Source organism: Sorghum bicolor, chromosome 4 (assembly GCF_000003195.3).
Source record: "Sorghum bicolor cultivar BTx623 chromosome 4, Sorghum_bicolor_NCBIv3, whole genome shotgun sequence".
Taxonomy (NCBI): Eukaryota; Viridiplantae; Streptophyta; class Magnoliopsida; order Poales; family Poaceae; genus Sorghum; species Sorghum bicolor.
Genome location: NC_012873.2, coordinates 58,340,391 through 58,367,351, shown reverse-complemented (window position 1 = coordinate 58,367,351; position 26,961 = coordinate 58,340,391). Strand labels below are relative to the sequence as shown.

Here is a 26,961-nt window from a genome sequence, read left to right as displayed (position 1 = left end):
AAAAATTACTGTCCGCTTGTGATGATTGGCTCCAAGGATCAGAGCAAAAGGCATCTCGAATTTATTAGTCTGAAAAGTGGTGTCAAATGACATAACATCACCAAAACACTTGTAATCCATGATAGATTGACCATCTGCCCAAAAGAAATTTGCTATCCAACCATCTTCCTTATTGATCTGAATAGCATAAAAAATGAAGGATCCACTAATTGCTTGTTCTTCAAGTATTCCAACAATGTTTCTGCATCATTACCTTCTAAGTACTTCCTACGCTCACGACCAATCTCATTATTGCTATCCATCTGAGAAAATGGCACCTTGTCTTCTCCTCCATAAAACTCCTTCATGAACTCATATACTTGGGCTGGCTTCATCCCAGCTTCCCGTATTTGGCCAATTAGTTTTCTATCTGCCTCTATAATACGTCACTGGGACCTCAGCTTATGTGACTTATTTGGACTAGCAAGATAATGATTAGGATCATGTATAACCTTTTGTACTGTCCATATCCCCTCTCTACTAACAGTAAACTGAATACGAGCATTGCAACCTGTCCTTGTATTGTCCTTCTGTGATAACTCATTTTCTCGATGTCCTTGGCAGCTACAAACTATATATTTCTGACATATTGTCTTATCTGCTCTACGCTTTATATAACTCTTTCTAATGCTAAATCCAACCTTGCCAGCATATGTGTTGTACATTTCATAAGCTTTGTCCTCTGATTCGAAAGTCATTTCGACCTCAGGAGTGATAAAAGGTTTTCCAAATTTATCAACCGTCTGTAGTACAATAGGATGGATATAGTTACATAGCCATGTTGAATCCATCTTTGAAAAATTCTGCCATAGAAAAGGATTGTCATTTCATACCTCATCTCCTTGTGGTGCCATGGCTTCTGGCAACTGCACAGCTGATGTAGTCACAAGCAATGTTGACGTTGACTCCATGGTGCTGGATAGCACCACGGGTGTAGTGCATGTATGGATATTCTCCTACCAAACAGATATATATTGAGATAGTATTTGTGATAGCCAATGATGAAAATATTATACAAATAATAGCTAGCTATGTTGCATTAATGGTGTAGGGAGAATCATCGCCATATGCAATATTCTCTCGCGCCACAGAGTCATCAGCGGCAACAATGAAGGCTAGATCATCCTCCATGTATTGTAGCGTCGAGGGACTCTGGCGGCCAGCTGCTGCCGTGCGGCGTCAGTATGTGCACCGCAGATCAGATTGCCGGCGGCGGACGATGACAGGCGTCTCAGATCAAGTCCAACTGCTTGGGCGTTGTTGGCGGCGCTCATGTAGTCACGATGTTGGTCGCAGCCTTTCCCTGCGTAATTTGCGGCGCTAATGGGCTTTCTTGTCTATCGGATGAGCCAAGCCGAATGTAGAGCCATGGAGGAGCAAGCCGATGTGCCAATTGAGCCATATTACTGTAGGATGACGTGTCAACATGTGATTGGAGGTCTGCACGGAGCGTCGCTACAGCCAGCCTTCACTGAATTTTTTTCCTCGTCGGTTACCGTGGCAGGAAGTCTCCATCTCGGCATCTGTCAGCCACAGGCAACCACCAACCCGGTATTTCCACAACGGCATGCGTGCGCATGCCTTATCCTCCGGCTGCAGTTTCTCTGAGATTCACGCCGCTCAACACCCATCTCTTTCCTGTCCACTCGTTTAATTTTCTATTCCTGGTTCCCACTTCTTTTGCATTCCGATTCCTTTTGTTTCCCATCGTTAGATGTGAACTCTCTCCACCACAACTGTCGTGGCTCATCTCTCTTCGCCATTCCTGTAAGTCCACCTCTCTCTCCACCGTATGCTCTCTGCTCCTCTCTCTCGCGGCCGCCGCCATCCTTCCTCTGTTTCAATCTCTCCCTCCATCCCTCAGCCTCTACCGCCACCACCCCTTCTCTCCGTCGTTCGCCGCCACCCTTGGTTTCAGATCTCTCTCTTCCTCTCACTTCCTCACCCCCCCTCTCTCTTTCTCTATCTATCTATCTATCTATCTATCTATCTATCTATCTATCTATCTATCTATCTCTCTTCCTCTCCCAGACTCGATACTCATCTCCCTCCCTCCCTCTCAGATGTTGTTGGTCTGACCAAAACTTCGTCTGAAACCCTAAGGTTTCCAATCCTGCAGTCGCCACCAACAGTTCCTACTTCTGTCGATTTTACAGGTAAAATATGTTGTATTATGTTTCAAATTACCGAGTTCTTGTGGATCTAGTTGCTGCTTCAAATTTATAAGCATATTCGTCTAAGATCTAATTACTTCAATAAAACATGTGATAGTTCTTGGTAATATGTCTATGTTGATTTCTTCAGCTTTAATGATCATTCTATATTGACCCTGTCTGTTATAAAACTATAAAACTGGTAGGTAAATTTGGTTGTTCTTAATATTTCTTATATTTCTATTTTTTACATTCTGCTAGTTCCCTCTTAACCTTATATTTTTTCTTAATATATTTTCCACTGTCTATAACTATTTTACATTCTGCTAGTTCCCCATTTGTGCTAACACCTACTTAATAAGCTCACAATATTTTTTTACAATTTTTATTTTGCTGGTTGTATTTGGATATATAATTATTAGGTGCTACTATTTTTGAATTTTATTTATTTATTTGTGCTACCAGATACCCTTGGTGCATTCCCTTTTTTAATCTATATAGCTGTCACTTCCATTCTTTATATGCATGTTTAGTTAGAATTTAGCATGCACACTCCTAATTGTTTCTTTCTATTAATGTATTTAGTAGTAATGATATTTTAAAATGTACCTGTGAATTAGTTATTTATTTCGTGCTTTTACATCATGCTTTTAGCTTCGTGATCTAAAACACATTGTAGTCATTCTTAACTGATGTTTACAACCATGTTGCTTTTACATCCTGCTTCTAAAACCATGTCGGGGACCAAATTAATTAACTTGAAAACCTAAATTGACGTTTTAACTTTAGCATTTTCTTTAGGTAGCAGTTATGCTATTATTTCGTTTGTAGTTGTGTCTTTAGTACTTAGCTTTTAATATCACGGTACTTCAGGTTTTTTCTGTTGATGATACTAAAAGTTAATTTACATACCTTTCATAAGAGCAACTCCAATAGTTTGGCAAAAGCACTTGCTATCCTTAGATTTTTGGCAAAACTTAAAAAACCATGGTCCAAACAGTTTGGCAATTCACTTCGCAAAATTTGCGTACTTGGTATTCATGAGGTGAACCCGCGAATATTTGCGCGCTCGGGTTCACTTGCCATCCGCGACAGGCCACAATAATTGGTTCGCCATGATGGACAACACATGTTTCTTTCTTTCTTCTTTTTTTGCCAGGTGATCGGCCATGCATCTGAGAATGTGATCGGCAATGATGAAATGGTTGTCAGCGGTTCAGTTTGGTCAGAGCACTTTTTGTCACATCACTCAATCAAAAACACACACTCGCACATTCGGAGCTGGTGACCAAATATAGAACCTAAAATTGTTTCAATCACAATTCAACAATGAAAATATTCTCTGCAACAACTAAAAATTAGTTGATCGGTTGGAGTGGCCTAATTTTGCTAAGCCTAAATGCCAAACTATTGGAGATTCTAATTTTTTTGACTTGCTATATGTTTTGATCACTTGCCAAATGCCCAAATTTGCCAAGTTATTTTTACCAAACTATTGGAGTTGCTCTAAGTCATCCTTTGAAATAATACCTTGCAGCAGGTCCTAGGTACACTTGTATTTTTCTCAAGCGACCTTAGTTTTAAAATAGTTCTTTTCTTAGAAATTAATCTTCTCATACGAAAAAGGCTCTTTTACTGGAGTGATATTTAATTATTTTTTAGAATACATGAGCATCGAAGAACCAAAACAAATATCTTATGGTACTTTGTAATTTTAGATTTTTAACTGCTATATATCTACACTTATTTGTTGAGACATCTGGCTTTTAGACTTCTGATGTGAAGACCCTATTCACCAACCTTATTCAGTAATAGCAGCCCTACACCTTTAATCCTTAGCAATGTAGTGATTTCTTCGTTTGTGAAGGTAAAATAAATTTAGATAGCAGTCAACAGTTGCACTTGTCCTTCTTCTTTTCCAATTTAGTTATCACTAAGCAGGTACTTTGGTAATTGCAATTAATCACTCTGTCATTAAGCTTTTTTCTAAATTACCATTTTCTGACAATGTCTTTAGTACTATGTAATTTTCAATTTTAACTGTTGTGTATTTACTTCCTATTAATGATACATCTTGCTTTTAGCCTTCTTATGTGAAAACCCTATTCAACACCTTTGTCATCAATTCACATTCGTAGTTCCCTCAGCCTATAATTCATATTTTTCCCATTATAATTTTTTTCTTATAATTCCCTCAACCCTTGTCAGGAGGCAGATGGTAGCTAACATTTCATTCTTTTTGTTCGTAATGCTTCCTCTATTTTACCCATTCTATGAATGGGCCTTGCTTAGCACCTACAACAATAACCTATAGTTTGTTGGTTTAGGGCGGGACTCCTACTTTTGGACCTCATTAGTTCCACGTTGTAAGAACTAACCCTCATACTATTCAGGAGTAATTATGTCTCTTTACTTTTTCTGATTACTATCATATATGTGATACCCTTTGTTTGTCACAGCTGTTGCTTCTAATTGGAACAAAGCTAGAGCACACATCATAAAGAAGCTGTCCTATGAGATCCCCTCGAAGCTGTCCTATGGGGTTGCGCTGCCACCAGCACCATCGCCTGATGCAACCGCTCCTCCCTCTCCCTCTCTCCCTCTCTCTCTCTCTAATGCTGGTCCTTCCTCTCTGTCTGAGTTCCTCTCCACAATATGACAGTTATTTCTTTGCTAATTATGGTATTTACATTAATTTGATCTTTTTAATTATGGCATTTAAATTTATTTGATCTTTTTATTTGAAAATTTATCAAATTTTACTGTCTGAGCCTACTCTCATTTGTTCCTCCTCTCTCTCGAGTTCTTGCCCCTTCATAGAAGCAACTTCATAATATCGAAGTCTCTAAACATCCAAAAAAGCAAAATTCATATAGTCCAAATATATTGTCTAACTACATCGCCTAGTAATCTATCTAAATTTTCTATCTACTTATATAAAATAAATTTACTAACTACATTGTCTAACTACCTAACTACCTATCAGATCTAAATGTAGAACTAGGTAACTAGTTATATCATATAGTTAGCTAATTTAATTTTATATAGCTAATCTAGTTATAGTTATCTAGTTCTTAAATTTGATAGGGAGTTAGGCAATGTAGTTAGTAAATTTATTTTATATAGGTAGATGACAAATTTAGATATATATATTTAGTTAGCTTATTATGCGATGTTGTTAGGCAATGTAATTGGACTGCATGAGTTTTGCTTATTTTGAATGTCTAGAGACTTCGACATTATGTAGTTGCTTCTATAAAAGGCAAGAACCCAAGAGGGAGGAGGAACAAATGAGAGTAGGCTCAGGGAGTAAAATTTGGTAGTGGTTTCTGAATCAAAGCTCAGCCCTCAGGATCCATGGCTCCGAGGTCGGAGCCACAGATCTTAGCTCCGAGGTCGGCGTTAAGATCTGTGGCTCCAAGGTACCAATATCAGTGCCATATAGAATGCCCTGTTGAGCGTGGTCAAACATCTCGAAGTCCAAATTTATGGCGTCGAGATGTGTTACCTCGAAAGCTATAAGTTCTAGTGCCGACATTTAGATCCAAAGATTAGTTTACGTCATTTAAGAGACCAAATATAATTCTTTTATAGAAAATAGGCCAAACTTCTCGTCCCTTTATGCTGTGCAAAAACTGGCACCTGATTGAATCCTGATTTAAGCTATTTTCCTATATGTATTTGGATCTGATCGCAAGTGTATACATGTATTATGCCTATATATTTTTATCGGGTGTATACACATTGTACCTGCCCTTTATTGGGTCAGCGCCCTGATTGATTATAGACATATTTTAGGTCTTGGACGACGCACGTACGTCGCCAGCGGCGGCGGTCTCGTCGGAGAGCGGAGAGTCTAGCGCGCGGCCGGCCGGCCAGGCGAGCGCGATCCTCGATCGGACAGACAGGTGGTTGTTGGTCGATCGAGATGACGGGGTGCCTGTGGCCGTGCGTGGGAGCGGCGGTGGCCGGGGATGGGGCCGACCACCGGGGGTTGTTCCGCTCCAAGCCCAGGACCCCCGTGGAGGTGGTACAGCACGTCAGGGACCTGGTCACCTACGTCCTCAACAACAAGGACGGCTGCGCCGGCGGCAGGCGCGACGCCAAGCTTGAGCACAGGGTAACACGCCTTTGAGAATTCCTGCTGATTGCATGCTTATCGATCACATCCGTGTATGTACACATATATACTTTGTTATTTAATTTAATTTTCTGCTTCCCAGTAAAGCGATTTATTGCTAACCAACGTTGATTATACAACTCAAAACTGTATTGATGCTTGTTAGGGATAGATATGTATTCACATCGTTTCATCTGTTCTTGCTTTATGAATAGATTTGTCCGTTTCTGTTCTTGCTTCCGTTTATATATAGTGCATGATCTTTTGACGCCGGTGTCTGTGTCATTGCATTGGAGCAGTTCTATTCCTGCAATTACATATGAGGAGATTTTCCGGTGCAATTATTACCTTTTTTTCAGCACAGGACGTATATATATACCTCATGGTTGCTTTGGCTTTATAGAACTAGCAACCTGAATATTTTACTGACAATTAACAGATGGTAAAGTCCATATTTATTTTTAATACTTTTGTCGCTGTGAAAAAACATAAATGTTTTATCATATACTACATATACTTATAAAAATATGAAATGACTTATACATCAAGTAGCATATAACTTCATGTATGGAGATCGAATAACCAAATTATCTATGCTTTATGCAAGATATTTGTCGTAATGCATCTTCTGAAATTGCTTGAGGATGATTGTACATAGGGGGTTCAACCTCACATTTAAGCGCAACTAATAGGAACTCTAATTTTGCTTTTGGTTTGTCTCTTGTTAGTTTAAATAAGCAGAAATAGAAGTTTTAAAATAAAAAAATGACCTTTAGTTTGATTCTCAAATTGTTGAAGTAGCAATGAAATCAACATGATTGGCTTGCAGATGTTAGAACTAAGCAAAGGGATCAAAGAGATGAAAGGCATTCTCTATGGCAATGGTGAAGACGATCCTTGTGAAGAAGCTTGCAAGCAATTGACTAAGGAGTTCTTCAAGAAGAACACAGACACCTTTCGTCAATTTATTGTTTGCCTTCAATACGTGAACTTGGATGTACGTCAGTATGTATACATTTTGAAAAAAAAAGAAAATTCTTCTAATCACGTTTTGTTTAAGTAAAAACCATCACTTCTAAAATACCTATAACTTTTCCTCAGACACAAAAGGATGTCACTCAAGTGATTGCAAATTTGCAAAGGCAAAAGGTTGATTCAAGATTGGTTGCCTCTGATTACTTGGAAGCTAACTTGGATCTTTTGGAAATTTTGATGTCTGGGTAAGTATCTAGTCGACTCATGATCATCTCTATGGCCTTAAGTTATTTCACATAGATGACCTTAAGTTATTTTTATGTGCATGTGCACGTATACGGTATGTAACTATAGTATTCAAACCATAATAAATATATAATCTTCTAATATCAAATGGGTACAGTTTCTATTCTTCATTTAGAGACTATCTGAAAATTGATTGAAATCTGTGAGTACGTAACATTTTTTTTGGAATAACATGATATTAGTTCCACCAACTTGAAGGTACGAAAACTTGGACATCGCAATACATTATAGTACTCTATTGAGAGACTGCATACGCCACCAAGTTGCTGCAAGGTATGTGCAATAATTAATCTTTGTCATCTACCATGATTGAAAAAAGGGTAATGACATTTGCTGCATCAAACTCGTATGTTAAAATCTTTTGTTTAGCGTAATCAGTGATTGTTTTGTAGGTACGTATTGGAATCTCCACACTTCAGGACATTCTTTGATCATATACAGTTTCCAGACTTCAATATACAATCCGATGTGTTTAAAACTTTTAAGGTAAGTATAGGCATGTCTTTTCACAGTTAAAAGACAACATTGTAGTTATATACTTTGCCTCCACCTAATAATTGTGAACCGTTATAAAGTATATCCCTATATATTATTATATTTATGTTAAATTTTGCTGGCATTGATGGGTGATAGTTTTTGTTCTTTAATTTATTTAACAGGAGCTCATGACACGGCATAAATCAACTGTTGCTGAGTTCTTTTCCAAGAATTATGATTGGGCAAGTGCAAAACTAATATTTATGATTTTGTATTTGTTTGCATATAAACATAAAAAATGGCGTATAACAATGTCACTTGCAGGTTACAATGATCAATATATACCTCTGTAACTTTATTTGCGGCACAGATGATTGTAATCTCTAACTGTAAGCTCTGCATGTATCAGTTCTTTGCAGAATTCAACTCGAAGCTGATATTATCGGCTTCCAACTACTTCATCCGAAGGCAAGCTGTTCAAGTACGTTCCTTTCCCTTCTCGTTGTTTAGCATTATTATGTCTATTTACTTTGGAGTTTCCTTGCAATCACGTACATTCAATCAGCACTCATATTGACGAATGACATTTGATCTTATCTCATTTGTCCTATGTGCAAATGATCTCTCAGCTCTTGCGAGACATTCTTTTGGAAAGGTCAAACAGTGCAGTGATGATGTGCTATGTCAGTTCGAAAGAGCACCTCATGATTCATATGAACCTTCTAAGGGTAAAATTTTTTTCCCCTGCATTTTAACTGAAATGCCCAACTATAATCATGCTCAGCCGCCATTAGCATTGTTACTACTTTAATTTTGTGTGCCAGGTCGAATGCGGTCTTCCGGTATTCAGACTTTGAATCTCATATATACGCTTATCTTATAAGTACTTATTTGTCTGTCATACGTTTCAGGATGACAGCATAGCTATTCAGGTAGAGGCTTTCCATGTCTTCAAGGTACGTCATCAGTCAAAGTCCCCTGCATGTCTCTACGTTTTATTGCCGTTGATTGAATATGTGAATGAAATAATAAAGAGAAAATGCCATCGTCTGTGCAGCTGTTCGTCGCTAACAAGGAGCAGCCACCTGAGATCACCAGCATACTGCGCACCAACAGAAGCAAGCTCCTGAGGTTCTTGAAAGACTTCACCGCCGTGGAGAAAGGTAACAAGTTAACCAAAATTATTATGTATATGTTCCAAAGACCAAACTCCAATTATACTCATTGTTGAATGCAGACGATAAGAAGTTCGAGGCCGATAAAGCTACGGTCATCTCGGAGATCCTAGCGCTAGCTGGCGCTGAAAATTAGTAGGCGTCGACATGCAAAGTGCAGTAGCTAGCTAAGTGTCTGTCTCCTTGTGTGTGTGTGTTTTTTTTGTGTGTTCCATAAGCCTGTGCCGGCCAACCCGGTATTTCCACAACGGCATGCGTGCGCATGCCTTATCCTCTGGCTGCAATTTCTCTGAGATTCATACCGCTCAACACCCATCTCTTTCCTGTCCACTCGTTTTCTATTCCTGGTTCCCACTTATTTTGCATTTCGATTCCTTCTGTTTCCCATCGTTAGATGTGAACTCTCTCCACCGCCACTGTCGTGGCTCATCTCTCTTCGCCATTCCTGTAAGTCCACCTCTCTCTCCACCGTATGATCTCTGCTCCTCTCTCTCGCGGCCGCCACCATCCTTCCTCTGTTTCAATCTCTCTCCCTCCATCCCTCAGCCTCTGCCGCCACCACCCCTTCTCTCCGCCGTTCGCCGCCACCCTTGGTTTCAGATCTCTCTCTTCCTCTCACTTCCTCACCCCCTCTCTCTCTCTTTCTCTCTCTATCTATCTATCTCTCTTCCTCTCCTAGACTAGATACTCATCTCCCTCCCTCCCTCTCAGATGTTGTTGGTCTGACCAAAACTTCGTCTCAAACCCTAAGGTTTCCAACCCTGCAGTCGCCACCAACAGTTCCTACTTCTGTCGATTTTACAGGTAAAATATGTTGTATTATGTTTCAAATTACCGAGTTCTTGTGGATCTAGTTGCTGCTTCAAATTTATAAGCATATTCGTCTAAGATCTAATTACTTCAATAAAACATGTGATAGTTCTTGGTAATATGTCTATGTTGATTTCTTCAGCTTTAATGATCATTCTATATTGACCCTGTCTGTTATAAAACTATAAAACTGGTAGGTAAATTTGGTTGTTCTTAATATTTCTTATATTTCTATTTTTTACATTCTGCTAGTTCCCTCTTAACCTTATATTTTTTCTTAATATATTTTCCACTGTCTATAACTATTTTACATTCTGCTAGTTCCCCATTTGTGCTAACACCTACTTAATAAGCTCACAATATTTTTTTACAATTTTTATTTTGCTGGTTGTATTTGGATATATAATTATTAGGTGCTACTATTTTTGAATTTTATTTATTTATTTGTGCTACCAGATACCCTTGGTGCATTCCCTTTTTTAATCTATATAGCTGTCACTTCCATTCTTTATATGCATGTTTAGTTAGAATTTAGCATGCACACTCCTAATTGTTTCTTTCTATTAATGTATTTAGTAGTAATGATATTTTAAAATGTACCTGTGAATTAGTTATTTATTTCGTGCTTTTACATCATGCTTTTAGCTTCGTGATCTAAAACACATTGTAGTCATTCTTAACTGATGTTTACAACCATGTTGCTTTTACATCCTGCTTCTAAAACCATGTCGGGGACCAAATTAATTAACTTGAAAACCTAAATTGACGTTTTAACTTTAGCATTTTCTTTAGGTAGCAGTTATGCTATTATTTCGTTTGTAGTTGTGTCTTTAGTACTTAGCTTTTAATATCACGGTACTTCAGGTTTTTTCTGTTGATGATACTAAAAGTTAATTTACATACCTTTCATAAGAGCAACTCCAATAGTTTGGCAAAAGCACTTGCTATCCTTAGATTTTTGGCAAAACTTAAAAAACCATGGTCCAAACAGTTTGGCAATTCACTTCGCAAAATTTGCGTACTTGGTATTCATGAGGTGAACCCGCGAATATTTGCGCGCTCGGGTTCACTTGCCATCCGCGACAGGCCACAATAATTGGTTCGCCATGATGGACAACACATGTTTCTTTCTTTCTTCTTTTTTTGCCAGGTGATCGGCCATGCATCTGAGAATGTGATCGGCAATGATGAAATGGTTGTCAGCGGTTCAGTTTGGTCAGAGCACTTTTTGTCACATCACTCAATCAAAAACACACACTCGCACATTCGGAGCTGGTGACCAAATATAGAACCTAAAATTGTTTCAATCACAATTCAACAATGAAAATATTCTCTGCAACAACTAAAAATTAGTTGATCGGTTGGAGTGGCCTAATTTTGCTAAGCCTAAATGCCAAACTATTGGAGATTCTAACTTTTTTGACTTGCTATATGTTTTAATCACTTGCCAAATGCCCAAATTTGCCAAGTTATTTTTACCAAACTATTGGAGTTGCTCTAAGTCATCCTTTGAAATAATACCTTGCAGCAGGTCCTAGGTACACTTGTATTTTTCTGAAGCGACCTTAGTTTTAAAATAGTTCTTTTCTTAGAAATTAATCTTCTCATACGAAAAAGGCTCTTTTACTAGAGTGATATTTAATTATTTTTTAGAATACATGAGCATCGAAGAACCAAAACAAATATCTTATGGTACTTTGTAATTTTAGATTTTTAACTGCTATATATCTACACTTATTTGTTGATACATCTGGCTTTTAGACTTCTGATGTGAAGACCCTATTCACCAACCTTATTCAGTAATAGCAGCCCTACACCTTTAATCCTTAGCAATGTAGTGATTTCTTCGTTTGTGAAGGTAAAATAAATTTAGATAGCAGTCAACAGTTGCACTTGTCCTTCTTCTTTTCCAATTTAGTTATCACTAAGCAGGTACTTTGGTAATTGCAATTAATCACTCTGTCATTAAGCTTTTTTCTAAATTACCATTTTCTGACAATGTCTTTAGTACTATGTAATTTTCAATTTTAACTGTTAGGTATTTACTTCCTATTTGATGATACATCTTGCTTTTAGCCTTCTTATGTGAAAACCCTATTCAACACCTTTGTCATCAATTCGCATTCGTAGTTCCCTCAACCTATAATTCATATTTTTCCCATTATAATTTTTTTCTTATAATTCCCTCAACCCTTGTCAGGAGGCAGATGGTAGCTAACATTTCATTCTTTTTGTTCGTAATGCTTCCTCTATTTTACCCATTCTATGAATGGGTCTTGCTTAGCACCTACAACAATAACCTATAGTTTGTTGGTTTAGGGCGGGACTCCTACTTTTGGACCTCATTAGTTCCACGTTGTAAGAACTAACCCTCATACTATTCAGGAGTAATTATGTCTCTTTACTTTTTCTGATTACTATCATATATGTGATACCCTTTGTTTGTCACAGCTGTTGCTTCTAATTGGAACAAAGCTAGAGCACACATCATAAAGAAGCTGTCCTATGAGATCCCCTCGAAGCTGTCCTATGGGGTTGCGTTGCCACCAGCACCATCGCCTGATGCAACCGCTCCTCCCTCTCTCTCTCTCCCTCTCTCTCTCTCTCTAATGCTGGTCCCTCCTCTCTGTCTGAGTTCCTCTCCACAATATGACAGTTATTTCTTTGCTAATTATGGTATTTACATTAATTTGATCTTTTTAATTATGGCATTTAAATTTATTTGATCTTTTTATTTGAAAATTTATCAAATTTTACTGTCTGAGCCTACTCTCATTTGTTCCTCCTCTCTCTCGAGTTCTTGCCCCTTCATAGAAGCAACTTCATAATATCGAAGTCTCTAAACATCCAAAAAAGCAAAATTCATATAGTCCAAATATATTGTCTAACTACATCGCCTAGTAATCTATCTAAATTTTCTATCTACTTATATAAAATAAATTTACTAACTACATTGTCTAACTACCTAACTACCTATCAGATCTAAATGTAGAACTAGGTAACTAGTTATATCATATAGTTAGCTAATTTAATTTTATATAGCTAATCTAGTTATAGTTATCTAGTTCTTAAATTTGATAGGGAGTTAGGCAATGTAGTTAGTAAATTTATTTTATATAGGTAGATGACAAATTTAGATATATATATTTAGTTAGCTTATTATGCGATGTTGTTAGGCAATGTAATTGGACTGCATGAGTTTTGCTTATTTTGAATGTCTAGAGACTTCGACATTATGTAGTTGCTTCTATAAAAGGCAAGAACCCAAGAGGGAGGAGGAACAAATGAGAGTAGGCTCAGGGAGTAAAATTTGGTAGTGGTTTCTGAATCAAAGCTCAGCCCTCAGGATCCATGGCTCCGAGGTCGGAGCCACAGATCTTAGCTCCGAGGTCGGCGTTAAGATCTGTGGCTCCAAGGTACCAATATCAGTGCCACATAGAATGCCCTGTTGAGCGTGGTCAAACATCTCGAAGTCCAAATTTATGGCGTCGAGATGTGTTACCTCGAAAGCTATAAGTTCTAGTGCCGACATTTAGATCCAAAGATTAGTTTACGTCATTTAAGAGACCAAATATAATTCTTTTATAGAAAATAGGCCAAACTTCTCGTCCCTTTATGCTGTGCAAAAACTGGCACCTGATTGAATCCTGATTTAAGCTATTTTCCTATATGTATTTGGATCTGATCGCAAGTGTATACATGTATTATGCCTATATATTTTTATCGGGTGTATACACATTGTACCTGCCCTTTATTGGGTCAGCGCCCTGATTGATTATAGACATATTTTAGGTCTTGGACGACGCACGTACGTCGCCAGCGGCGGCGGTCTCGTCGGAGAGCGGAGAGTCTAGCGCGCGGCCGGCCGGCCAGGCGAGCGCGATCCTCGATCGGACAGACAGGTGGTTGTTGGTCGATCGAGATGACGGGGTGCCTGTGGCCGTGCGTGGGAGCGGCGGTGGCCGGGGATGGGGCCGACCACCGGGGGTTGTTCCGCTCCAAGCCCAGGACCTGGACCTGGTCACCTACGTCCTCAACAACAAGGACGGCTGCGCCGGCGGCAGGCGCGATGCCAAGCTTGAGCACAGGGTAACACGCCTTTGAGAATTCCTGCTGATTGCATGCTTATCGATCACATCCGTGTATGTACACATATATACTTTGTTATTTAATTTAATTTTCTGCTTCCCAGTAAAGCGATTTATTGCTAACCAACGTTGATTATACAACTCAAAACTGTATTGATGCTTGTTAGGGATAGATATGTATTCACATCGTTTCATCTGTTCTTGCTTTATGAATAGATTTGTCCGTTTCTGTTCTTGCTTCCGTTTATATATAGTGCATGATCTTTTGACGCCGGTGTCTGTGTCACTGCATTGGAGCAGTTCCATTCCTGCAATTACATATGAGGAGATTTTCCGGTGCAATTATTTCCTTTTTTTCAGCACAAGACGTATATATATACCTCATGGTTGCTTTGGCTTTATAGAACTAGCAACCTGAATATTTTACTGACAATTAACAGATGGTAAAGTCCATATTTATTTTTAATACTTTTGTCGCTGTGAAAAAACATAAATGTTTTATCATATACTATATATACTTATAAAAATATGAAATGACTTATACATCAAGTAGCATATAACTTCGTGTATGGAGATCAAATAACCAAATTATCTATGCTGTATGCAAGATTTTTGTCGTAATGCATCTTCTGAAATTGCTTGAGGATGATTGTACATAGGGGGTTCAACCTCACATTTAAGCGCAACTAATAGGAACTTTAATTTTGCTTTTGGTTTGTCTCCTGTTAGTTTAAATAAGCAGAAATAGAAGTTTTAAAATAAAAAAAAATGACCTTTAGTTTGATTCTCAAATTGTTGAAGTAGCAATGAAATCCACATGATTGGCTTGCAGATGTTAGAACTAAGCAAAGGGATCAAAGAGATGAAAGGCATTCTCTATGGCAATGGTGCAGACGATCCTTGTGAAGAAGCTTGCAAGCAATTGACTAAGGAGTTCTTCAAGAAGAACACAGACACCTTCCGTCAATTTATTGTTTGCCTTCAATACGTGAACTTGGATGTACGTCAATATATATACACTTTGAAAAATAAATAAAATCCTTCTAATCATGTTTTGTTCTAGTAAAAACCACCACTTCTAAAATACCTATAACTTTTCCTCAGACACAAAACGATGTCACTCAAGTGATTGCAAATTTGCAAAGGCAAAAGGTTGATTCAAGATTGGTTGCCTCTGATTACTTGGAAGCTAACTTGGATCTTTTGGAAATTTTGATGTATGGGTAAGTATCTAGTCGACTCATGATCATCTCTATGGCCTTAAGTTATTTCACATAGATGGCCTTAAGTTATTTTTATGTGCATGTGCACGTATACGGTATAGAACTATAGTATTCAAACCATAATAAATATATAATCTTCTAATATCAAATGGGTACAGTTTCTATTCTTCATTTAGAGACTATCTGAAAATTGATTGAAATCTGTGAGTACGTAACATTTTTTTGGAATAACATGATATTAGTTCCACCAACTTGAAGGTACGAAAACTTGGACGTCGTTCTTGTGAGGAACTGGGTACTTCCTGTTTTCTAGTGCTGTTCTTACTAAAAACCAGACCCGTTGCGGTCTTGTCCATTCGGATGACAACCTGGTTTTCCTAGAACAGCATGTGTGTGCATGCCTTATCTTTCGCCGGTCAAACCCTCGTGTTCACCCGTCTTTCTCGCACACTTGTTTTCCTTTTTCACTGCCTTTTCATGCTATTGCAATTTCTATCTATGGCCCTTAAGCTCCAAGAACAAGATCATATGAACATACAGGACCAGTTCTGAAGCCACTATTTGTCACAACTTTTAATAGTTTCTTGTTTTCAACAATATTTATAACTAATTATTTGTTGTGCTAATGAAGGGACTCCGTGTTAATACTAGATATTTATTTGATCTTTCTGATAGTAAACTTAGTTTCTTCATCAGTTAAGTAAGTGTCCAGTGATGATAAATTCCCAATTTACTGATAAAAATGTGATCTTATTCTTGCGAGTGACAGGGTACTTACGGTTTTCTATTGTTGTTCTTAGTATCAAACAGACCCTTATGTTTTATTGTGTTATTGTTCTTTTTCACCTTGATGCCTATTAATGCTATTGCAATTTCTGTCTAGTGCTGTCCTTTCACATTGGCTAAATCTGACTATAGCTAAGGAATACTTCGTACTACTATACTTAATGACTATGGATTGAATTAACTACTTAAGTATTACCTGTTGTAGTTCTCTTGATAGTGTATAGTATCTTTTAGATAATCTTGACAATGTGTTGTCCTGCCTCCTAATATAAACACAATAGTGTAGTTCTCTTGATAGTGTATAGTATCTTCATAATGACAAAGTTGGTTTAAATTGCCTAGTTGGTACAACAATTAGTTATCTGTCATCAATGCTATCTGTTACTCAACATGTATAATTATAATCTCAGTTAATCTTATTTTTGCATAGCTTATAAACAATTATATTCATTCCTCACATATAGTCTGCAATTCTCATTGTACCTTTTTTCAGTCTTTTACTAAACTTCTATTTGTTATCAAAAACTCTTCTAAAGTTACTCAACATTCACCTATTTAGTTAGACATTCTCCTAAGGCCCAACAACTTATAAGTATGTAAGGTTTAGAGATCTAGTTTTTTCCAATTTAGATTCCAAAACTTTTTACTAACATATGTTTTACTAAAATCATATCTATATAAACATCTCCTAAACTTTTTACTTACATGTGTTTTTTACTAACATTAGACTATTATTATGATAAAAAAAATTATTATGATCAGATTTTTTTTTACAATAATTTAGTTTTTTCTTTCATCGTCCCCATTGCATTTACAACTTGAAAATTTGTGATTCCCTATGTTGGACATGTAAAAGGTTATTGACCATTGGATTAGATTATTCTACGACATGTAAAAAATTTATTGACCATTGCATTTAGATTAGTCTATTTTAACTTTCATTTAATTGGTCATAATTAGCAGGAGTCATGCTAAGCCTAAGCCATTTGTATCCCTTATGGGCCTGACATTGCCATTTGTACACCTTATTTAGCAGGTATACTTCTAATGGTTCCGTTCTAATAATTTAATTAGCACTTTGAAACTGTCAGTTTTACCTGCAATGTCTGTAACCATGTACAGATGCACTTGCTTGCCAACACAGACAATTTCGTATCAACTAAACTATTTATAATAGTTTCTATTATATCCTCAATTGAAGAGTTATTTCCTACATATTAATCCTAACTTTCACTATGTTGTACATATATGTTTCTCTAGCTATTTTAGTTTTCTTTCTTATATGCTGATAGATCTGTCTTTTAGCCTTTTGATTTAGTATCTTGTTGTCATTCCTAACATTAACCTGTTTTGAGTTAACTTAGAGCTACCATATACTTTTAATCAGCATAGGTAAGCTATTACTTGGTTTTGAAAGCACAATACTCCACTTTCGCAATATCGAATATGCATCTTTAGTTAGCATTTAGCAGGTACACTTCTAATTATTCCTTTCTAATAATTTATTTAGCACTTCAGAATAGTCAGTTTTACCTGCGGAAGTGTACCTTGTTGTCATTCCTAACATTAACCTGTTTTGACTGTTAATGAAACTGGTTAGACTGAGAACATGTCCATTTTTGAAAAATGTTTGCTATATAAATCTAAGCAATGCCGATTTGAACTTAGAAGAAACCTTTATGTAGTTCTTAGAGTCTATTAACTTCAGTCTTCATTTTTAAATTATCTAGCTATATAGCATATAGTTTGAACATAGCTTTGATATAATCTCATTGTGTGATTTTATTTTAGTTTACACATTTTTTATTTCTGGGTCCATCTGTCTTAGGTCTCTGGTTTGTTTTTCTTTTTTATACAACTGGTTGATCTTCTTTTAGTTTAGCCTTTTAGTTTGATTCTGGATACCATTATATTATTATTATTTAATTTATATAATGTGATTTTAGTTCAATGCCAATTTGAGTACTTGGGTATTACTGTTCCTTTTAGCCTTTTTGTTTACTTGGGTATTACTGTTCCTGTATTAAGCTAAAGTATCATAAAGAAAATTCTCATTATTACCAGAAAGTACTTCAAAAAAAAATCTGAGATCCTTTTATGGGATCAAATTGCTTATCTCAGCTTTAGAATAAACTAGTGACCTGTCAAACTGAAGGTAGTCCAGCAAATGTTTAATCATTTATTTTTTGTTCGCCTTCAGCAACAGATAATTTATTGCTATGTTGGGGGTTAATGAGCTCCTTAGGTGTGATATGAATGTGTCATCTTCACAATCGCTTCAGCTTTGTGGCACATTAGAGTCAAAACTAGCTTTTGTTTATGCAGTGACTTGGTTTACTAAAAAAATATGTGTAGGTATTAAGCACTTGTCGTATGATCATATAGTGGATGTTTTCAGTTTTGGGATAGTTCTTTGGAGCTGCTGACCGGAAGGTTATTTTTTCTCACCATCATTTTCTTTTGCTGGTGTAATACTAGAGCAGAACTGTGGTTTTGCTAATTGTTGAGTTGGCCTTTTCTTTTCAGCTTCCATGCCAAGACATTACACGTGTTCAGGGCTTCAGACAATAGTTGCCATTGTTCAAAAGGTATCATAGTTTTAGACATCAGTGCTTTGTCACAAAAGTTTGTGCCAAGACATTACACCTTTTAGTTTATGCTAACAGGCAATATGGGAGCATGCATTAATCACCCTTTTTTAACTCATGTCATATAAACTGTGTCATTTGTGTGCCGAACACCTATTTATTAACGTGAGTTTCTACATCACAGGGTTATGGTTGCAAAAATATGGATCCAATAGGACTCGCTGGAAGGCCACGTTATACTACGTGTGAACAAAGCAGTTTTCCATAAACTGCTATAGTACGTGAGATTTTAGAAAAAATTAAGTTGTTTTCCAAGAACTTCAATGACATACATGTATTTATCTCTGAGACAAAATTATTTGAATCAGTGACATCCATGGACGTGAGTTTCTACATCAAAGTATTTGAATCATGGTATGGGAAGATAACAAAAAAGTTTTAAGAATTATCATATAAATATTTAACTTTGAAAATAGATGTTATGATAGTGACTACATATAAGATGAAGAGTAGTAAAAGTGTAATAAAAAATAAACAAAGAGACCAAAAAAAGAGATAAGGAAGGCAAAAAAGAAGAAAACAAACTGCCGCAAAAAAAACCAAAAAAAGACATAAAAAGGAGATAAGGAAGGCAAAAGAAAAATAAAAAGAACAGCCGCAAAAAGAAAAATAAAATGCATCAGTGCGAGTCAAACCTAAGTTGCAACACTTGAAACCTGGGAATGACGCTGAAGACCGGATGAGAATCAGGCCTTGTTTACCTGCAAAATATTTTGCAAAATATGAATAGTATCAATTTTGTTTGTATTTGACAAATGTTGTCCAATCATAGACTAACTAGGCTCAAAAGATTTGTCTCGTCAATTCCGACTAAACTGTGTAATTGGTTTTTATTTCGTTTATATTTAATACTTCATACATACGTCTAAAGATTCGATGTGATGGAGAATTTGAAAAATTTTGTAAAATTTTTTGAGAACTAAACAAAGCCTCAACCATGCACCGAAGGAAGATCGGAATCAGAGATAGTAAAGGGCCAGCACGAATCTTAAAGCACAAGTGACGGTCAAAGATAAGACATGCGCACGCTGGCCATTGCGGAGATACTCATTCGAGGCAACCACCTATCCGATTCCCGGAGCCCCTCCCCGGACTCATCTCGACGCGGTAGCGCCACGCCGGCGTCGCCGCGATGCTCCTCCTCCCGGGGCGTCCAGTCCTCCCCTCTCCGGCGCTGCCATACTGCCCCTCGCCGTCTCCATCCCGTTTCCGTCCCCTCCCCTGCACCAGCAACGCCCCCACCTCTGCTTCCACCGCCGCGTCCGCCGACGCCACCGCCTCCTCGTCCTTCTCCGTCGAAGAATACCTCGTGAACAGGTGCAACCTCTACCCCAACGTGGCCGCGCGCGTGGCTCCGGAGCTCTCCGCCATCAGGTCTCCCTCGAAGCCCGACGCCGTGCTTGCCTTCCTCGCCGACGCGCTCGAGCTCTCCCCGCCGCTCATTGCCGTCGCAGTGGCCCGCGACCCGACGATACTCACCTGCAGCGTGCCAAGGACGCTCGCGCCGCGCGCGGACGAGCTCCGCGCGCTCGGGTTCACCACGTACCAGATGGGCCTTATCGTCGTGCGCTGCGGCGCGGCCGCGTTCCGCTCACGCGCGCTCGTCTCCAGTGTCCAGTTCTGGCTCCCGTACCTGCGTGGTCGCGTCGACAAGCTCGTCGCCGCGCTCAAGGGCAACCCGGGCCTCCTCACCGCCGATCTCCGGACGGTCAAGTCTACCATCGCGCTGCTCCAAGAGGAAGGCACCCTCACCGATGGCGACGTCGGCTGGTTCGCCCTCTCCTACTGCTCCAAGCTGCTTGTCGCGAGCCCGGACGAGGTCGACACCGTCCTGGCCCGCGCCGACGAGTTCGGCGTGCCGCGTAAGACGCGGGCGTTCAAGGACGCCATCATCGCGGCGTTCAGCGCCACTCCGGAGCGGCTCGCCTGGAAGGCCGCGTTCTTCAGGGACGAGCTCGGGTGGACGGAGGCGCAGGTGAAGACGGCGGCTGCGAAGATGCCGACGCTGATGACGGTCTCCGCGGAGCGGATCCGGAGGAACTGGGAGTTCCTGACCACGGAGGTCGGGATGGACGCGGAGCGCGTCGCCAGCTTCCCGGCGCTGCTGAGGTACGACCTGGAGGGGCGGCTCGTGCCGCGGTTCCAGGTGATGAGGGTGCTGCAGGCGCGGCGGCTGTGGCGCGGCAGGGACTTCAACAACATTGCTGCCATCACGGAGGAGGATTTCGTGGCCAAGTTCATCAGGCCGTTTCTGGTCCAAGTCCCAGACCTGGCCAAGATCTACGAGGCCGCCGTCGTGGAGAAGGAAGAACAGTAGCGGATAGTGTATAATTAGGGATGAAAACGGTACGGATATTTTCCGACCGTATTAGATCTGTCCGTATCCGAGTCCGAATATTCAACATCCGATACCGTATCCGTATCTGAATACTTGAATCGTATATTTATGATGTTGACATCCAATTGTATCTTATCCGACATGATGGACATTATCCGTATTCGAATAGAAATATAAAAACAAATATGATATCAGTAATATCCGTCCGTATCCGATCCGTTTTCATGTCTAATAATCAGTGAAATACTGGACAAACGGAGAGCTGATGATCCCTGTAGATAGCAAGGATATGGCCTTGTTTAGTCGCATAAATTTTTAGTTTTGTTACTGTACTACTTTCGTTTGCATTTAACAATTAGTGTTCAATCACGAACTAACTTGGTTCAAAAGAGTTATCTTGTAAATTACAGATAAATTATACAATTAATTTTTATTTTTGTCTATATTTAGTGCTCCATATATACATTAAAAATTTGATATGACGAGAAATCTTTAAAAGTTTTCAGATTTTGTGGTGAACTAAACAAGGCCATAAAGCGTGAAACTGATGAACTGTGTAAACTGACAGACAACTTTTGAACACTGGCGCTTCTATTGTGAAGGTGCACTTTCTAACACCGGTGCTTCAACTGTGGTGCGGTACAATTGTCATTTTTCTAAAGATATCTTATAGTGATTTTTTTTCTCATAATAAATCAGCAAACAGTGTTTTCAGCCATGAGTTTTCAAATCAGTGAACAGGCTCAAGACAATAAAGTCAACTCCTATAGCAATTCTTCATCTTGCTTGACAGGGAGTGTTTAGTTTCTCTTTTTATCTAAAAAATTCTGAGTTTTGCTCTATCATCTTGCACAATGGAACTAAATACAATACAAATTTTTTGAAAAAAAAAATGGTTACTCTCCATATTGGATTTTGACTTCTAAGAGACAAAAAAAAGCCCAAAAAGGACTCATCAAGAGGCTATAATGAGAATAGTAAATTTTGTATTTTGGACGGAACTAAACACAACCCTGATAAAATTGATATTTTGTATCTCATCATTTCAATATAGTTAGCATTTTTTATTTTGTATTTCATAGGAAACTAAACGTGCCTCTAATTGCAATATCAAGCTGATGTCAGGCAATTCGCTAACATTATCTCTAACCACTGACCAGGTGCAAACTCTGAACCTGAAGATCGTCATTGCCAACTGGGCCCAAATTCTGAACGAGTTCGACTATTCAGGACGGGATCAATTCCATATTCGCTGTTCCTTTGTTTGGTCGAGCCCGGTGAGGAGTGACGACGGGGACGGCGCAGCCCCGCTGCGCAGACCGCAGCGTGCGGTTGTCGTTGTCGTCTGCAGCGTGCGGATTATACACGACCCAAGTGAAAAATGACCACCCGCTCCCAGCCATGCCTCTCATCATCTTCTCCGCCGCCGCTCCCGTCGCCGTCGTCTCCCTGCTCCGCACCCGCACCCGCTCCAGCCTCCGCCTCACCGTCACACGCGCAGCCGCCACGAGCACAACCGCCACCCCGGCTCCGGCTCCGGCGAGCACCTTCGCCGTCGAGGACTACCTCGTCGCCAGCTGCCACCTCACCCCACCGCAGGCGCTCAAGGCATCCAAGAGCCTCGCGCACCTCAAGTCCGCCTCCAACGCGGACGCCGTGCTCGCCTTCCTCGAGGACCTCGGGCTCTCCCCCAAGGAGGTGGCCGCCGTGGTGGCCTCCAACCCGCGCGTCCTCTGCGCTCGCATCGACCGCTCCCTGGCTCCTATCTCCGGGGAGCTCCGCGCGCTCGGCCTCTCCCCGTCCCAGATCGCGCGCCTCGCGCAGATCGCTGGCCGCTACTTCCTCTGCCGCAGCTTCGTCTCCAAGGTACGGTTCTGGCTCCCGCTCTTCGGCTCCCCCGAGCGGCTGCTCCAGGCCAGCGACTGGAACTACTGGCTCCTCAGCTCCGACCTCGAGAAGGTGGTCGAGCCCAACGTCGCCTTCCTCAAGAAGTGCGGCCTCAGCGCGGGCGACATCGCCAAGCTGCTCGTGGCCGCGCCGCGGCTCGTCACCATGCCCCCGGAGTACGTCCAGGACGCCGTGCGGCGCGCCACGCAGCTCGGCGTGGCGCCGGGCTCCCAGATGTTCCGCCACGCGCTCTCCACCGCGGGATGTATCGGCCAGGAGAAAGTTGACTCCAAGGTCGCCGTCCTCAAGGAGACGCTCGGTTGGTCGCAGGAGGAGGTGAACCTGGCCATCAGTAAGGCACCGCGGATCCTGGTTGCATCCGAGGAGAGGCTGCGCCGGAACGCGGAGTTCCTGCTCAACGAGGTCGGGCTGCCGCCGCAGTACATCGCCCGCCGTTCGGTCCTTCTCATGTACAGCCTCGAGAGGCGGATAGTGCCCCGGCACGTCGTGCTGACGGTTCTCAAAGAGAAGGGGTTGGTTGAGCAAGACCGGTGCTTCTTCAACGTGGTGGCGCCAACAGAAGAGAAATTCTTTGAGAAATTCGTTGCTCCTTATGAGGAATCCATCCCTGGTCTTGCTGATACTTATGATTCTGCTTGTATGGGGAAAGTGACCCGGGGTCTATGACCGGAATGCGAGGAGAATTTTGAAGGTGTCTGTTCCCTCCATTGTGTACCTGTGTCACCTCATTCTACTGATCTGCATTCAACAAAAAATCATTCCACTGATGAACTATAGAAGACGAAGCAGCTTCATGGACATTTAGCTTAGGTCCATACTAGTGACAGCATAAATTCATGTTATAGCCATGAAAATGTTCATTCCTAACTGAAGGATCGTTTCATATGAAAGTGCAAGCAATATAATTCCTTTTGCTATCAGATTTTAGTTAACATATGATGGAATCATCATCTATAATGTGTCCTAGTTGCGTCCCATAGACCCATTACCCATTCTGATGGAGATCTTTTCCTTACATCAGCTACACTGCACCAAAAGTTCTGGCAAGTGCTTAACTGAATACTGATACAAATACAAAATATAAAACATTTTTCAGTGATCAGTTTTGTTCCTTTAAGTTTAAATAACAGGGAATCAGAAACATTGTTGTACTTCAGCAAAGGAAACCATCAGAAACCTTTTTTTTTAACTGGGGTAGCTTCTCATTTCACTTGTCTCGACAAATCGTCGATCACGATTACATTGACACTATCCGGGACAACACACGAAATGTGCTCCAACCCTTCAGTGCTACCCACACCGAGAGCAGCAAGAACATGCGCCGCCTTGTTACACTCTCGAGAAATATGAATGCAATCGTAGCTAGTAAAGTTTGCAGACATAAAAGACTTTAGTTCCTCCATCAGTACGTGATCCTGTCACCGAGAGATCCTGCTGATTTGAAGCCTAACCTTGTATCACTTTCAAAGCATCAGTCTCCAAGATCAAGTGACTAATTCCTAGGTTACTGGCAGCTTGCACTCCCTGCAAGCAAGCTATCACCCCGATCCGCTTGCAATGCATTCAGCAGATGATTAACTCGTCCCCAACCTGAGAGCACAACATCTCCGTCACTGTCTCGGATGATGAAACCCCATCCTCCCCAACCTTCCTCTTGAAAGAATGATGCATCACAGTTCAATTTCAGTACCCCATCGGGTGGCCGCACCCACCTCACATTCTTTTGCTGATCTATCTTCCTTTGATGGTTTTGGAGCTTCCACCTCATCGGCATAACATCTGATAGCCCTTGCAATGAGTTCGGCAGGTCACCATCGGCCTTCCTCCCGAATGTGATTCCTCTCAGACCATAGATACCACAGCGTGATAAACATAATCCTTTGCTTCTCCTTCTCCTGCATAATTTGAGTAACCATATCTCGGACATTCCCAATGTTCTGCAATGGTTTCCATTCCCGGACCATCATGAACTAACTAGACTTAAAAGATTCGTCTCGTAAATTACAGACAAATTGTGTAATTAGTTATTATTTTTATCTATATTTAATACTCTATATATATGCCGTAAGATTTGATATGACTAGAAATCTGAAAAAATTTATAAAATTTTTAAGGAACTAAACAAGGCCACTTTTTTCTTAAAAAACAACAACAGTGCTTTCTTGTTGGATTCGGCCCGACACTTGTGGGCTCAAATGATCCTTTTCAGCCCAACAGATCTGTCGCCGCGCTGGTGGTGGTGGAGGAGGTTTTGACTCGTTGAGGCCTTGAGGGGGAGGGGTGCGTGACAGAGAGGTCGGAGCCTGGCACTACCGCCGCCGCTGCCGCCGCCATGCTCCGCCTCCAGAAATACGTTTCCCTTCGCCTCCAAGACCATGTCCTTCCTCTCCACCGCTCCGCCTCCCCCATACAGCTCTTCCTCCAGCGCGCTCTCCTCTCCACCGCCGCCGCGACCTCCTCGTCTTCGGGCCACTTCGACGCCGAGGACTACCTTGTCTCCACCTGCGGCATCACCCGAGAGCAAGCCGCAAAAGCCGCCAAGTGGATGTCCCACTGCAAATCGTCCTCCAACGCCGACGCAGTACTCTCCTTCCTCACCGGTCCGGCGCTTGGCCTCTCCAAGGCCGACATCACACTGCTCGTGACCAAAGACCCGCGCATCCTCTGCTGCAGCGTCGACAACACCCTGCGGATCCGCGTCGACCGCTTCCACAGCTACGGCTTCTCCGCCGCACAGATCAACACCTTCGTCCGCGTGGCCCCCTTCTCCTTCCGCACCTTCAACATCGACGAGAAGCTCGGCTTCTGGATGCCCTTACTCGGCTCGCCCGACAAGTTCCTCCGCATCGTCAGGCGTAATTCGTACCTCGTCACCTCCGACCTCGACAAGGTGGTGAAGACCAACATCCGGATGCTCCAGGAGTGCGGTATATCTGTCGAGGAAATTGGCACCATGTGCGTTGCCAACCCGAGGCTGCTCACCGGCAACCCGGACACCACCAGGGCCATCCTCGTGCGTGCTAATGAGATGGGCGTGCCCCGCAACACCCTTTTGTTCAGGCAGGCTGTGACCGCCGTGGCGGGCCTCGGCCCGGAGACCATGGCCTCTAAGCTCAAGATGATGGCCAAGATTCTCAGGTGCTCAGACGCTGAGGTTGCCAGAATGGTGCAAAGGAACCCGTTGGTGCTGACACGCTCCAGGGAGAGGATTCAGCGTGCCTGTGAGTTCCTGACCAATGTGGTCGGCGTCAGTACCAAGTACATCCAGGACAGGCCCACAATCCTGATGTACAGTTTGGAATGCCGGCTGGTGCCCCGGCATTACGTGATGAAGGTGCTCCTGGAGAAAGGATTGATCCGAAAAGATCAGAGCTTCTACTCCATGGTCACGCTTAGTGATAATGTGTTCTGCTCTAAGTTTGTACATCGTCATAAGGATGTTCTTCCTGGCCTTGCTGATGCATATGCGTCTGCCTGCAATGGGAAATTAGCCACCTGAGGCTCGCAATGAAATGATTGCACCAAACTGGCATATGGGCAGCAACTGCAGTTGCATTTCATTTTTAACACACAGATGCCCTGATGTGTACTCTTCAAGACTGCAGCTCTGTACTTGGCTCATAGCTTCAAAATTGCAGAAACTCAGTAGGCCAGGCTTAGGAAATTATGATGACCAAAGCATGATGCTGTCATTTTCATATACCTTGTTTTGGATTCTGATGATGAATTTTATCATGTTTAAACTCATGCTTCTGGAGTTTTGGTACACAGAATGATTGTTCTGTTTAGAAATTTATCTCAGTTTCTGTCATGGTCCTGTTTTTATGGTGATCTTCAATGAACTATGAATATGTGAGCATTTTCTCAGCTAGGTTAACATCGAGTATCAGTTATCAGGTTTTTAAGTTATGGATG

The 26,961-nt window shown here is 41.0% G+C and overlaps 4 protein-coding genes across 22 annotated transcripts; all 4 read left to right on the top strand.

Annotated features, from left to right (window-relative positions):
• Positions 1,701-19,140, top strand: LOC8155486 (putative MO25-like protein At5g47540). Of its 19 annotated transcripts, none has more exons than XM_021460228.1 (22): positions 1,701-1,806; positions 2,103-2,195; positions 4,520-4,558; positions 4,652-4,874; positions 5,980-6,312; positions 7,142-7,309; positions 7,414-7,532; positions 7,792-7,866; positions 7,986-8,079; positions 8,253-8,312; positions 8,480-8,551; positions 8,700-8,798; positions 8,982-9,026; positions 9,128-9,233; positions 9,308-10,049; positions 12,375-12,413; positions 12,507-14,144; positions 14,976-15,143; positions 15,248-15,366; positions 18,508-18,585; positions 18,679-18,740; positions 18,925-19,133. In XM_021460228.1, the coding sequence occupies exons 4-15, from the start codon at positions 4,848-4,850 to the stop codon at positions 9,379-9,381; spliced, it is 1,272 nt and encodes a 423-aa protein (XP_021315903.1). In that variant the 5' UTR covers positions 1,701-1,806; positions 2,103-2,195; positions 4,520-4,558; positions 4,652-4,847; the 3' UTR covers positions 9,382-10,049; positions 12,375-12,413; positions 12,507-14,144; positions 14,976-15,143; positions 15,248-15,366; positions 18,508-18,585; positions 18,679-18,740; positions 18,925-19,133. The 19 variants fall into 19 exon arrangements, with proteins under 19 accessions (XP_021315903.1, XP_021315919.1, XP_021315907.1 ...); XM_021460232.1 differs by lacking the exon at positions 1,701-1,806 and having other exon boundaries at positions 1,815-2,195; positions 12,507-12,731; positions 13,848-14,144; XM_021460230.1 differs by lacking the exon at positions 1,701-1,806 and having other exon boundaries at positions 1,815-2,195; positions 12,507-12,731; positions 13,837-14,144.
• LOC8066428 lies at positions 19,739-21,311 on the top strand. The gene has a single exon (XM_002454232.2). It carries the CDS (start codon positions 19,933-19,935, stop codon positions 21,115-21,117), a length of 1,185 nt encoding a protein of 394 aa, XP_002454277.1. The 5' UTR covers positions 19,739-19,932; the 3' UTR covers positions 21,118-21,311.
• LOC8066427 (transcription termination factor MTERF2, chloroplastic) lies at positions 22,540-23,712 on the top strand. Its single transcript, XM_002454231.1, has one exon. It carries the CDS (start codon positions 22,540-22,542, stop codon positions 23,710-23,712), a length of 1,173 nt encoding a protein of 390 aa, XP_002454276.1.
• On the top strand, positions 25,289-26,838 carry LOC8066426. The gene has a single exon (XM_002454230.2). The coding sequence runs from the start codon at positions 25,379-25,381 to the stop codon at positions 26,543-26,545; it is 1,167 nt and encodes a 388-aa protein (XP_002454275.1). The 5' UTR covers positions 25,289-25,378; the 3' UTR covers positions 26,546-26,838.